This window comes from Cygnus olor, chromosome 2 (assembly GCF_009769625.2).
Source record: "Cygnus olor isolate bCygOlo1 chromosome 2, bCygOlo1.pri.v2, whole genome shotgun sequence".
Classification (NCBI taxonomy): Eukaryota; Metazoa; Chordata; class Aves; order Anseriformes; family Anatidae; genus Cygnus; species Cygnus olor.
Genome location: NC_049170.1, coordinates 14,889,715 through 14,904,921, shown reverse-complemented (window position 1 = coordinate 14,904,921; position 15,207 = coordinate 14,889,715). Strand labels below are relative to the sequence as shown.

The window sequence follows — 15,207 nt, the reverse complement described above, 5'->3', positions numbered from 1 at the left end:
CTGTAGCCCCGAAACCGTCTCACCTATTTAATACACAGTATGAAATGACAGATTATTTTTGAAGGAGAACAAGATAGATGCCAGCATGAAACACTGTTTATAAAAGCAGCACTACTACAGCTGTCCCCAAGCAATAAAGCTGTTTATTCCAACCTCCTATCTCATATAAACTGAAACCCTCAGCACAGAAAAATAACATTAAAGCTGTTCATAACTCCAAGACAAATACGAAAAAGAAACTCTTTCCAAAATATACAATTCAGGGCATGTCCATAAATGTCCATTTTGCATAAAAATACACAAGCTTTTGAATTCCATGATCATATTTTCTTAAAACTGATACATACTATAGTTTGAACTTTGAAATTTTATCCCTGTACATATTAATGTATTCATTATAAAGATGGACCTTTCTCTTTAAGGCTTCTTTTTCTGTGGTTATACACACATTTAAAGAATATTAATAAATATGTGTATTAGCATACTCATATCTGAGCTACATGCAGAAGAGATTCTTCTGAATTCGGCATATGTGACAACTATTCCAACGGGAAAAGAATTTGAGTCTACACAAAAATCAGGCACAGATCAAGTTAGAACCTAAAAAAAATGGCTTTTAGATATGGAAATGAAGTTTCGATTTAGATTTCTGGATCTGAAACCATTTAGGTCCAAAGTCAGACTCAAATCCAGAAAAGGCCTGCAACTCTGATTCTCACTGTAGCAAAAAAAATAATAATAAAAATAAAAATAAAAAATGCAACCTTATAAAGCAGAAATCACAAATATAAAAATACAAAATTTACATGGCCATCATAAGAGCTTGTTTCTGTGGGACTTGGGCACCTAAACGCCCAGCAGAGCCTCAGCCGCTGGAAGTGTCTCAGTGGAGTACAGCCTGAACTCAGCTCAGTTGCCCTCACGTACACCTCAGCTTGAGGTGGACCTAGACTCTGCTACTGTACTGTAGGGGGGCCTCAGTATTTATTATGTATGTTCTCACAGTATAAACACCGAAATACAGGCATCTCATTTTGGATCTCACTGCACAGTATTTTTTCTAATGCAGTAGTAGTAGTAGTAATAATAACAACAATATAATAGATACAATGGAGGAGAGCATTGAAGCAAGTCAAGAGAATAATCATTTAATTGTGATCGTATATGGATTAGTGATACCTAACACCACTACATTCTTCTGAGAAGTTTAATGGTTTTGACTCTATCATATATACAAATCATCCCTAAGGTGTGATTAGTCAAAAAATGTATGTATTTTATTACACCTGTGCGTAGACATGGCTCCAAGGCAACATGGTGCTCGTCTGACAGCCACACGGGGCATTTCGTTAGCCCAGAGCCAGGTGCAGCTGCTGCCCTTCCTGAGACAGAAGTGGACATTTTTGTTCCTGAGCTAAAGGAGTTAACATTGTGCAAATATACACAAATAAAGGCAGCAGGTGATACCTATTTACCTGCAGCAGCAGCTAACGGAAAATACTCCAAATCAAGCTTTTGGCCTTCTACATGATGTACAATTGCCGTAGCACCTGGGGATGTTGACCATCATAAAATAATGTTGACCATTCCATCAGGTGGAAGCCATTAGGATCACATGGACAAGAACCACCCTCAAGTAGTAAAAAAGCTGAGTGGGTGCAAAGGGGTATGGGACTGGGGAGACTGAACTTTTGTAGGGGCACCTGAGGCCTTTTGATCAGCTCTTTGACTAACATAAACCATAAGTGAGTCGTCTACCAATGGTCACTGCTGGCCACTGCTTCTACCTGCCCATGTTTACCCTATGGCCTAGTATTTAATATGGTAGCACATGCCAAGTCCAGCCTTTCTTGTCATTGTCCTACAGCGCTGCCCGGAGAAACACAGCAAACTGCATGATAAAGCTAGGGCCATGTTCACTGCCTGGTAACATTTCTTCATCTCATGATCAGCCTCAGCATGGTTCTGCGTCGTCTCACAGTGCCTGGGCAGCCTCCTGGCTGGCTGTGACAATCCAGTGAAGACCCCCCCCAAAAAAGAGACAGGGCCCCTGCGTTAGGCCTAGAGCTGTGAACATATAGATAGCATACCTGTCTTTGTGACAGAAAGGTGTTCTAAAGAACATAACATTTCCTACCATCTTTGTCTTTTACACTTTATCTGCTGTCATGGTTCTATATTCATTAATGTTATCATGAGAAAAATTATATGTATGTACTCAGGGAGGAAAGCAATGAGACTGTTTGACACTGTACAGAGTAACAGACAACTAGCTAAGACTGAAGCCTAGATAATTCTTTTTCCAAATCTTTAACTAGCAGAATTCTTTACTAATGACAATATTTTTTCCTGTAGTTTCAATCTCTACACATGAGCAGTTTGAGGCAGGAACAAACTCTGCCCCACAAGCCTCTCCATCTCCTGTTCATGAAACACAGAAATTGCAGACCTTTACGTAGTATAATTATAGAAATAGTAAAACAAACAAACAAAAAAGTAAAAATAGACCTGTTGGACAAGGAGAAACACAAAAGAGGTACACCAGTGAAAATAAAGATGATTATATACATTAGCTTTACCGCTGTGAAACATTCAAAGCTAAACAGAACAAATGAGCTACATTTCTACCTTCTATTCTTATATAAAGGCATAAAATAGAATCAGGGTTTTTGTTGTTAAATGAAAAATTTGACAACATAGGTAAACTGGCATATAAGAATCCAAAGGAAATTAATGGTTTAAATTCACTAACCTATCTCTAAAGCTCTGATTTTCTTTTTCAACTGGTAGTGCTGAAATGCACTAATTTATACCATCTGAATGTTTTCAGAGTCTATTCAATCATATTAAAAGCAGGCCTTATTGTGCTGAAAATAACGGCTGAAGGCAGGTACTCTATAGCTGGAGATTTAAGACCATATGCTATTTGAACATCTGATCTCATTGTTGAAAAAGGAACCAGAGAGACTGTACAAGATCACTATGGATGGATGTCATAAACAACTTACCAGAAGTGTTCTGCACAGCAAATTTCTGCTCAAGAAGACAGCAATAGCAACCACTTCTCATCCCATTTCAGGATATAATTTAGTTGCTTTCATCTCTGGCTTTTGCTAGGTACTTGGAAGCCACTGGGATTTTAGGAACCAGACCTGTTCTTCTGTAATAACCATGAAATTTTACTTCATCTCCTACCTTGCTTTCATTAGCAGGCAAGTACACATATATACAGATATGTATCAAATACAAATATACATATGCATATATATTTAAATACAGGTTTAATTGAACCAATCTCTTTGTATTTGCAAATCTGATCAACCACTTCAAAATGAAGCAGGGCAGCTGAAGTTCCCTTTCCTGCTGGTCTCGCACCTTTTCCCAGCGCACAGAACAGCAGGGTGCTCTTAATCCTTCTGCGAAATAGGCTTCTCCAGCAGAGCAAGGAATATACTATTTCAATTCAAGGTTTCTTGATCGCTGCCAGCTTCAATATTCGACTAATGAAACTAAAATGACCACCCAAGAGAAGCGTTCCGTATACCTACATTTCAAAAATTGGTGAAAATTTAACTCTTTCATATGTTACATTTTCATGTCTCCCTGTTATGAAACAGCATGATTCCAGATTTGATCAGGCCCCTGAGCAAGTCTTGAGGTGAAATGAAGAAAAAAAAGATTTCTCAAATAAAAGTGATATTACCATATCGATGAATTAATTTGGATAGAAGTAAAGTATTTCAAGTGATTTCTCAAAGTCTGGTTGCTGCGGGAGAAAAGAAAGTGCTGTGGAAGGGAATGTGAAGAAGGGAAAAAAAAACTATTCTTTTCTTAAAAGATTTCAGAATTAATTTTTTATCACTATCACTTGGCAATCTGTATGACAGAACTAGAGAAATTATTGAGTGAAGCAGTGACAAAAAATACAGGCCTTACTTTTCTAAAAGGTATTCTGAAATGGTATTTGGATTTTTGATTTTATAATGGCAATGTGTTTCTTTGGTACAAACAGTTTCACATAACTGCCTTCATGGCCATGAGAAATACCAAAGCTTTCTGAGAATTACACTGATCAATTTGCCCTGTAGAAAACTGGAGAACTCTGGAACTAAACTGGGAACAAACCTTAGGTAAAAGTAGCTCACCACCTTATACAACCATAACATCTTAAAGGACGCAGGAGGCAAAATTAATCTTTTCTGCTTCTTTGATGTATCATTCTAATTTAGTAGAGCCCTAGTAAAGCTCAATAGGTAGGAGCAAAAGCAATTACTTCAAGGAATTTTAACAGGCTTCATGCATTCTTCCATTTAAGGCACTAAAACCTACACGAGTCTAAAGAAGTATTTCTCTACAACTACTAGAATATAAATTTAACCTGCCTTGATTAGTCCCTGCTACAGCAGCCTATAATGATTTCCTAGAAAGGAGGTATCTTGCATTTTCATCTGCAGGGCAGGCCATGATGTGGCAGGATTATTGGTTGCTCCACGGTTCTGCTTATTGGAAATGAGGTGCTGTCCACAGAAAAACAACTGCACTTGTTTGGCACATCACAATTCCAGCAAACGTTCATGTATGATAGAAGCTGACAGCATCCTGACATTTTTGGTGTGTTGTTTCTCCTTATATTCTAAAGAGGAGTGAGGCAACTTTGAGAGAAGCGATTCAATCCAAGCCAGGAAAGCCGCCATCCAAGAACAAGCCCCTGGAGTCTGCCAGATGAACGCAGTGTTTCCGACCATCTAGTCTGCAGAGCCATAGAGGCAGGTCGGACCAGCACTGTTATCATCCCTCCTATCTGTCATGAGTCCTGCACAACTGGTTTCTTCTTGGCATAGCCTAACACCTCCCACCAGACCTACTGTCTGCTACTTCTTATGCACGTACTGGCACAGACCACCCCAGCCGCCTCCAGGGCTGTGCTGAACACACAGGCATCGGTCTGGAAGTCGCTAAATGAATTGACTTTGCCAGATTAGCAAACTACACTGCAGCCTTGTTGGAGTTTCTCATTTTGCACGTCTGCTCTCAGGTTACAAATTTCCACTGACAGTATTTCTACAGTTTTGAATACAGAACTTTAGTAAAGGGGAGAAAATAGGATACGAAAAACTATATTGCAAGAAAAATAAATGCTATACACAATATAAGTATGGAACTAGAGTATATAGAATATTTATAACTAGAATATTTATAAATTCAACAATATTTCTGAGTGAATGATATGCTTTAAAGCCAGGGGCAGTAAGATAGGACTGGCCTTTTGTCTCTGGCATAATTATCTCATCTATTTGTAGTTCCTGTAGTTACAAGAACTTGTTACTTGTCTTTTTAAAAGAATGAGAACGTGACTGTGTTCTGAAATTTCTGGTTTGCTTATTACCAAGCTTTCCAAAAAACTCTGCTAAATTAAACAAAAAGCAAACAGAAGTAAAAGGCCTAACCAGTGAAAAACAGAGCCCACAGAGGACACTGAAAAAGATACTAGAGTTTAAAACCCAAAGACAAAGGGAAGGGGATTCTCCACTGGGCCCTTCCTTCCCTTCTCTGCAGAGCTGTACTTCAGCCTGTCTTCACCACAGGCCTTCTCCTGTTAATACCCTGTTAGATGGTTTTCAGTCTAATTAATTATCCTGCTGGCATGAAATCGCACGAGCATCTTCCAGGTACAGGCAGATTCATTAACACATTGAAAGAATTAATCCTTTCTCCTTCAAAAAGCAACAAACAAAATGCCAAAAAGTTGCTCATAAGAAATATGAATTTGCAAATTCAGACTTCAACCAGTTAACAAGGGTAATAAATGCAATTTCAGACTACCACTAGTGCCCAATTATTTACCTGATTTGTGAATAAATTGAACTAGTTAAGCTGTTCAGAGACCAAAATCAGCAGAAAACGTAATGCTTCTTTGAGCATGGATGCTCATCTATTAAAATATTCATGTACCCAACATTTTACAGGAAGATCACTATTAAGATTCCCAATCCAACCTCTTTTGCTGAGACAACAGTTTCATTAACTGCCACAGTGAAAATCTAATGACGTATGAAGTATGCCTCGAAAACATCAAACAAACAGCACTATCACAGGAGACACCTTCAGATCTGGGCACCAACTTTCCATTGCAATATAGATGGAGACAGTTATGGATGCAGTTTAACTCACCCGTACTACCTGTACTCCTTCTGAGGGGAAAACAGCAATGGAATTGCCAGCACCATTCCTGTCATTAAATGTGCAGAGGAAAAAATACAAGGACCAAGGACAGAGTTTCTTCATGAGTCTTATGAGCTGAAATGAATCTGCAGCTAATTACAAGATACACAAATAGCTAATAGCTCACATTTGTTGATTTGTGGGGGGGTTGTTTTTTTCTTTGTTTGTTTGTTCATTTTTAAGGTTTTTATACTGTGTGGTATTACTTGAGTAATATTATTTAACTAAGAATAGGGATGAATAAAGAATGTCTGGAATACCCTAGGATTAAGGCATGCTGAACTTCAACTATTGATATGACTTTAGTAGGTAAGGGAGAGCAGTCACGAGATACCAGCCCAGATTTGGATTTTAAAACTTTTCCTCTGTTCACACAGCACAGTGTGAGAAACTTGGGCTGTGTCAGGAGGTGAACTTCTCTTTGAAACTCCTCTATATAAAGCAAATTCTGTTTTTATACCCTAATGCTGTAAAATACAAACCTTGTACATTAATGTCAATGCAAAAACTCAACATTGCATACGGAAGAAAAATGAGAAAATAATCCTGTATATGCACTATTCTATATATGGGCTTCCTGTTATACCTCCAGTCTCCACAATAAAGGTGCATTTTCATTGTACATTTCAAGGCACTTCTTGAAAAATCTCAGACACGTACAAATACATGAAGTGACTGCTATGTAATATTAATTTCAGACCTTCAACCCTCTATGACTGCCAGATTATTAATATAGGAAAAACAAATTGGAACTAGTGTCTCAAAATATCCCAAGATCAAAAGTGGTAGAAATGTACACTAAATAAATATGATAGCAGTTTCTTCAAATTTATTATTCATATATTTTGCAAGGTTAAGAATAACAAGCATTTAAAACTGCAATGCCTAAACTGACCCACATTGGTCTCTTGTGTAATAACATTATTAACTTTTAACAGCAAAATATTTATAAAAATATTCTCTAAATAAATTAACCCTCTTGGTATCATTTGTGAAGAACAGCAGTATTCCACATACAATATAAATGGGTGTATAACTCAAAAATGAAATAATTTGCAGCTGCCCAATTTCAGGCTTAGTGCAGTTTTTTGGAAGCAAAAGCAATCCCATACCAATTTAGTCAGCATACTTCTGGAGTTTGAATCTTGCTTAGAGAGCCAATATCACATAAGAATATACTTCTTTGTAATACTTTGGAGTAGCATAACGATTAGATTGATAAAGTAATATATATATATACATATATATTACCTGGTCTTGCCTCTCCAGCCACTTGTCCACCATGGGATGACTGGCACTTAACGATGACCGAGCATTGTCTCTCTGAAACTGGTTAGACCAGCTACTAGTATCTCGTGGTAGGCTTCTGTAGTTTTCATCTTTCTATTTTAAAAGAAACAAAAAAGTGGCTTATAAAAAACAACCAGTCCTTGCACATTATCAATGCAGCTGGTTATTAAAATAACACAAAGGGAACGCGGACAAAGGAGAAAGCAGGTCTGGCTGGTCCCAAGAACCAGCCACACGCAAAACTCAACTGCCTGGTGTGTGCACGTGGCCGCTCAGTGGCAAAAGCTCCCCTTCCTTAGCACCCATGAAGTCCAAACACAGTCTTCAGTGGGTTGGTAGCTCCCAAACCCATTTGTACTTCACTACAGCCCTTTTCCAACTTCAAACCCTCAGTGCACGGACTTCCCAGGCAGGTACTCAACAAGGCTCTCAGAGTACCGGGCTCCTTAGTTTCATTCATCCCAAAAGCAAACGCGCCATACATCAGTCCATCAAGTGACAGCTACGGCAATTCACCATGTACCCACATCTCTGAATGCAGTCAGTTTTACAGTCAAAGCTGTCTCACTGCTCCAGGTGCTGTCCTGTACACTACAATAGCATGGTGGGGAGTTCAAAGGTGGAATTTATTATCCCACACCACAAGGAAAGATTACTACTGATGATATGCTTTTTTTCCCCTTAACATCCCAATATTACATGTTTACATGTAACATGTTAGGTAAAGAACTCACACTTGAAACTTGTTCAGAGATTTTTTTTTTTCCCTGTCCCTGTTTGCTTGGTTAGCCTGGGGATGTACAAACACAGTCTTATCTGTAACACTGCAGCAGGTGGAGACTGTGCTGATGGAAATACATTTATCACGTTGTGATAAAAATATTTACAGATTTTTAATTGATAAGTTATAGTTTGCATTTTCTGCTTATCTTTCTCACAAGTACAAATTCTTCAGCCTCTAAAGACACTTAGTCCTTACCCAGTCTGATCACCAAAAGCCAATAAAAACAAGTGGCAGATCCTTAGTGTTGGGAGTTACCCTTAGCCCGAAGTCTACAGAACAACTGTTAATTTACACCCATTAATGCCCTCCAACTGAATGCATATATGGAACTGAAATTCCCCTCAGCTTTTCAAAAGCAGCTTGTAAATAAGGATCCTTCATTCAGAAGCAGAGTATTTTTTCCAGTCAGTGTATATCTACCTCAATACCAAGTCAGACAATTTAGAGAGTATCTGTTTTTCTTACAGTCATACATAAGCAAACAAAACAGGATTGTAGTTCCATATATTTTGCAATACTACTGCCTCTAGGAATCTTGAAAATCTCTAAAAAATACACCAGTGCACATTCACAGTTTTATTATTTCTAGCACACAGCAAAGTTTTGACCCCTTTTTAAATCAATACTTCATTCCATCAGCATAAGTATTTCCTTCCCCTATTTAGTCTATTGATATTTCTTTTGCCTGGCACAGTGTTAGTCCAATACTCTAAAACACAGACTGTAGCATCAATTCCCTTCCAACTGGCTGTTACAATTTGATTTCTTGTAAATGTATGACATGCTTTGCTAGGAAATTGAACTCTCAATATAACTGTGATACCTAGCAGAGTTTTCAAAAGCTTCCTGGGTGAGAGCAGTCTTTTTCTATACATATCAAACTTAATCTTTCTTAATTGATGACAAGTTCTTTTCTTGAAGGAGACTTTGTAGCATAAAAGAAATCTTCCATTTCACGACATTAAAGCTTGAATTCAACCAGCACAAAACTTGCAAAAATACGCCTGCACAAGTAACTAGCCTAATAAATCTGCATCATAAAATAGTTTAACCTATAGTTAAACTAATAGTTAACCAAATGAGTAAGAACTTCACATCTTTCAACTACTAAAATGTTCCGGTTTTCCAGTGTGATTAACCACACATCAGACTAGCCCCTTGCTTACAAAAGCGATAGTGGAAGTCAGTCACCACTTTGTACAACCACAGCAAGAGCCATAAGAGACAGGAAACAGTATGCAGAAATTGATTTTTTCCTACTGCTTCTCTTATTCAATTCTCCTCGTTTGGTGACAGAGGTGGCACAGTTCCTATAAGCCAAAACAACAATTTGTCTTGCTCAAAGTGGTGGAAAGGTATAACAACAAAATCAAAACCTGGACAAAGAAATAAAGAAGGATTATTTTATGCACATAAAACCCCATTCAGTTGGTGCATGAGTTATTGTTATCTGACAGTAACTTGTTATCTGACAGACCAGTCTGAATGAATAGAAATTTCTTCCTCCTATGCCTTCTGTATCCCTATACTTTATAGATAATTCTATTTTTATTGATTCATGTTTACAATCTTCAATACAAACTTTTTAAAAAGACTTTTTTCTACGCTACACAAAAATCTCTCTCCACAGAGCCCCCATTAGCCATGCACAATCCAAAAGTAAGAGAGAAGGGAAAAAAAGAAAAAAGTTCATCAAAGGAAGATGTTCAGGGAAGTGTTCTTCAATCATTCAAACACTAAGTGTCTCTGATCTGAATTATGCAGGACAACAGCATTGCTTACAGTTTATATTGGAACTTCCTGCTAAGAAATGTCTTTAAATGCCACAGCACACAATACAGGTGAAATTATCTTTGCTAAGAGTAAAAGAGAGCTAAATTAGGCCTCTGTTTGGTGTGGCTATACTGTGTCAAGAATTCTGCAAGGAGTTTATGCCTAGTAATATCTGTGCTGGCCAGAAGAATATATTCCTCCTATCTACCAAACTATTTCTGCTGTAGTCCACTTCCGTAGAAGATCGCCTTCCTCTTGATAAGGCATACACCATATCACTTTTTACAGAAGGCATTAAAAGTTACTCAGCAACTTTTCTGGAAGAGATGTGGTCCTCGTGACTTCTTGTGCTCTGCAGGCAGCACAGCTCAGAGACCAGTCAAACCAGCATTATCAGCATGTGACAAAATACTTTACCAGGGTTTGAATCACACACAGAGCCAAACAGTAAAACAACAGAAAAACAACCTGCCATAGATAAGAACGACACTTGTTTCTTTGTTGTGGCCAAAAGCTATCTGTGTTCTCTGCTGGTGGTGGCACTACTGCAAGAAGGGAGCTGGGCCAGGAGCCTGGGGAGCATCACTTCTAACCCTGCTGCTCGCAGTCCTGTCACCTGCACAACAAGACCTCCAGATGCTGCTGGCAGCCTGGAATTCCATCTGCGTGGAGATCTCCATTGCTGCTACTGACAGACTTCATTCAAAGATAGCAATGGGAATGAGTGTTGGGGCCCATTCTCTTTGGTATCTTTATTGATAGTTTGGACAAGGGAATTGAGTGCACCCTCAGTAAGTTTACAGATGACACCAAGTTGGAGGGTAGTGTCGATCTGCCTGAGGGTCTAAAGGCCCTGCAGAGGGACCTGGACAAGTTGGATCGATAGGCAGAGGCCAATGGGATGAGGTTCAACATGGCTAAATGCCAGGTCCTGCACTTTGGTCACAACAACCCCATGTAGCGCTATAAGCTTGGGGCAGAGGGGCTCGAAAGCTGTACTGAGGAAAAGGATCTGGGGGTGCTGATTGATGCTTGCCTGAACATGAGCCGTCAGTGTGCCCAGGTGGTCAAGAAGGCCAACGGCATCCTGGCTTGCGTCAGGAATAGTGCAGCCACCAGGACCAGGGAGGTGATCGTCCCCCTGTACTCTGCTCTGGTGAGGCCACACCTTGAGTGCTGTGTTCAGTCTTGGGCCCCTCACTACAAGAAGGACATTGAGGCCCTGGAACGTGTCCAGAGAAGGGCTACGAAGCTGGTGAAGGGTCTGGAACACAAGTCCTGTGAGGAGCGGCTGAGGAACTGGGGTTGTTTAGTCTGAAAAAGAGGCAGCTGAGGAGAGACCTTATTGCTCTCTACAACTACCTGAAAGGAAGGTGTGTGGAGCTGGGGGTCGGCCTCTTAGATAACTAGTGATAGGACTAGAGGGAATGGCGTCAAGTTGCACCAGGGGAGCTTTAGGTTGGAAATTAAGAGAGATTTCTTATCAGAAAGAGCAGTCAGGCGTTGGAAAGGGGTTGCCCAGGGAGGTGGTGGAGTCACCGTCCCTGGGGGTGTTCAAGGAAAGTTTGGACATGGTGCTTAGGGACTTGGTTTAGTGGGTGACATTGGTGGTAGGGAGATGGTTGGACCAGATGATCTTGGAGGTCTTTTCCAACCTTAATGGTTCTATGAACTATAGTGGTGGAAGTGAAAAACACGTAGCTGCAGCTTAGACATTAGGACTTACTGAACAAGCTGCAATGCTGTTTGCTATTTAAAGGAAACAAACATATATATGTTGTAGAATATGCAAATGAATAACCCAGAAAGCTTTCCTTCTATTCAGCATGATTTGGCATTAGCATGCCTGCTCCAAACATCCAACTGGGAAAGGTATGTGTTGCTTTTAACTTCAATACCATAAAGAGAAAGATTTTATGGTGCAGAAGCCATCAGGGTCACGCAGGGAATTGTCATTTCTTCTGGAGCTGCAGCTGGAAGCCCTCCTGAGACTGGTACTGACACGCATCATCAGTTACAATTAAATGCTGTAATTTTAAAAAAAAAAAGGTTCTTTACCAAACATCTTTGGGGACTGTGGGCCATGGCAGGTTTATGATGTTTGAAATGGAAATTGATCAATATAACACTAAAACTGTCAAATCACCATATTGCCAGTATACTTAATAGTAGCATTTTGCAGTATTTTTAATGAGGATATAGAATCTAACTCCTTAAGATTTAGTTCAGCATGGTGTCCCTGCAGGGCTTTGCTGGAGGCTTGGGTGAAAGGGGACAGAAGTGAAGCGATTTTGTTGTACTTTTAGTTTCAGATGATTTGAAATATATAACAAGCTCCTCATCAAAGACTCCACAGCTTGTAGATGAAATGATGCATTAGTATGATCCATGTACTTTAATTACTAGCTATCAGTGCATAAACTCATTAGTGATTTTAACCTGCAGTTGTACCACTAAAGACTTCCAGCATTACTAACCCAACAAGAAAGTCCTTCACACCATACGGTGCCTTGTCCATGCCTGTTACCGCATTTGCAACTACACCACTTTCCACTTCATAGCAACTCTCTCAAAGGAGATCCAAAAATCTCAACCAAGTTTTCTCTTTAACTATTTCTACAGCAAGTTATTCACCGTTCAGGAGCTTCACTAAGAGAAACCATTTGGGGCACTTGAAAATTTTGAGCTATATCTTTTTTCTTGTATGCTGCACCTTTTGGAGAAGGGTTTTTGTTTGTTTGCTTTTGATACCTTGTGATGGCCTCAGACTGTGGCCATATTTCCATGTTGATGAGAGACGAGCCTTTGCTTCATCTTTTGAGGTTACCATTTCATTTGATCAACTTTGGACAAGTAAATGTCTGTAAATATATTTATTGGTTGAATCACTATAAAAGCTGTTCTTCTTTCTTTTTATGCTCCACTGTGTCCATGCTAGACCCTGGACAGTTTGATGTCACACTTGGACAGGACTGTAAAAGCTGCAATTAACAAAACACCCATGTAATTAATTTAAATACAGCTCTGATACAAACATCTGTTTACTAATTCAGTAATATACATATATACTCATCTTCAATGCTTTCTGAAGATCCAGTAAACAGACTCCTGTGTGGTGTTTTTTTTTTGGTTGGTTGGTTGGTTGGGTTTGTTTGTTTGTGGACTTTAAAGAAATAAATGAGGAATAAAACCAACTGGTCCCCATTTCTTAAAAACGTCTATTTTTAGACACGTCTATTTTCCAGGGAAAATCCATTATATATGGGAAATTAATTAACCCGGTAGATGTGATGTACTTACAGAAATTCACAATAAAAAATACTTCTTACCTAGAGATCAGATTTGGATTCAATCTCTCTATTCATGAGCAGCTTTTTTTATCAACAAATTGTACCAGATTTCAACAGTTTACCTGAGAAGGAACTGTACCAATCACTGAATAAGTAACTCTTTATAAACATTTGTATATCTTAAGAAACTGACACTACCACTTGGGTGATTTTCCTTTTCCTCTCAGAAGATTCAGTTTATTTATCACTCTACAGTTTAGTTTCAAAGCTAGCTTTGTTTGCTGTATATTGAAGAACATGACCTCAGAAGCTACAATAATCTAGATACAGCCCAGCCAAATGCATATAACAAGAATCCAGTCCCAATCACCAAGTAAGTATCAGGAGCCTCTAATCTTAGGCCATTACTAGGAGTAAAGAGAGGACTCCTATATTAAAGAATTATCTCGTATTTGTGCCTCCTTTTAACTCCAACCTGCAACATGGATCACTTCCAGCAACTGGTAAAAACTGTCTTAGGATGCAGAAGGTGCATATCTAATATTCCAATCCAGAACATAGTCATTTGTATTCCATGTTATAATGGAAATAGACATGAAGAATGACAACCCCATAGTCATTTTGATGCCTTTAGAAAGTCTAGAAAGACTTGTCTTCAGAAATGACCACTTCTATGGATCTGTAAATAGAAATAATTTATTATGTGTTGACAATAGCTCATTAGATGCCAATGAGGAGAAAGACAATTTAAAAGCCAATGTTATGCTGAAGTTCTATCATCATATGTTCAGAAATTTCCAAAGTTGTGCAACTCCAATTCATATATTCCATGTTACGCCTTGATTGACAAGCAAGGCCTGACCTGAAGAAAAAGCATTATGTAGGGGCCACGATGAACGGACAGTTTTCTGTACATGTGGTGCTACATGTAGCTATTCAGTGTCAAAGAACATGGGCTAAATTAAGAGTAGACTAAAAACTGTGACACTGCCTATCCAAATCATTCTGTTGATCTCTCTTGTTTACAAAGGAAAACAAAAATGTCACAATCTTTGCATGTACACATGCAAAAACAAAACTTACCATGCAGTGTATATTGTTTTTTCTCAGGCTGAGGGACAGGAAAAAAAGCTTCCTCTTCAATTCACTCATTACTTGTTAATCTCACAATAAAACCTCATGAGAGATAACGCTAAACAACCAAAATAACATATGGCAGTTGATATTCTGTAATTATAATTCTGAAGCTGGATTTTATTTCTGTAAGCTTCTTGAAACAACACTAAAAAGGCATCGCTTTCCATAGCGTCATTTTAAAGAAAAACAAATGAATCAGTTAACTTAAAATGCCAAGAAGCTACAGTTCTGATTCCTGTACACATTATACTTTCTAAGCGGTTTCCCTTTCCATTTTTTTTTCCACAACAGTGAAATATTCTCTTAGACCAATTGTAGAACATCTCCTAGAAAGTGTCCTTTAAGAAAAATAAATCACTTAGGTCTTTTTGACTTCTTTTAAAGCCAGTAAAATTATGTCCAAAATATTTTTATTTTTTTTTAAAAAAAAAAGAAGCTGAAGCTCATTTATAGTCCCCTCCCAAGTTGCAATTCCAATTGGCCTATACAAGAATATCTGTAAGATCAGACCTCCTCTTTTGAAATTTTCTTGACTCAGTCAATTCCCACCTCATTTTGCTGTGCTGCTTTAGAGGGTTCCAAACAGTTGTTTATGTCCAGCTATTTATGAATCTATACACTTATTTATATGCAATAATGGAATTATGCACAGTCCTGACATTTTCACTGATATTTGATTTTGTACCCAAATTTATACAATGCTTTACGTCA

At 38.5% G+C, this 15,207-nt stretch overlaps 1 protein-coding gene across 27 annotated transcripts in view; it reads right to left on the bottom strand.

The window, feature by feature from the left end:
• The window catches only part of PARD3 (par-3 family cell polarity regulator), a 453,149-nt gene that overhangs the window by 254,878 nt on the left and 183,064 nt on the right, over positions 1 to 15,207 (bottom strand). For 20 of the 27 annotated variants that reach the window (XM_040546998.1, XM_040546987.1, XM_040546992.1 and 17 more), the window contains exon 5: positions 7,474 to 7,605. The exons of the other annotated variants lie outside the window; for them this stretch is intronic. In XM_040546998.1, the coding sequence (XP_040402932.1) occupies positions 7,474 to 7,605 (132 nt within the window). The remainder of the gene's footprint in view (positions 1 to 7,473; positions 7,606 to 15,207) is intronic. 27 annotated transcript variants of the gene reach the window in all.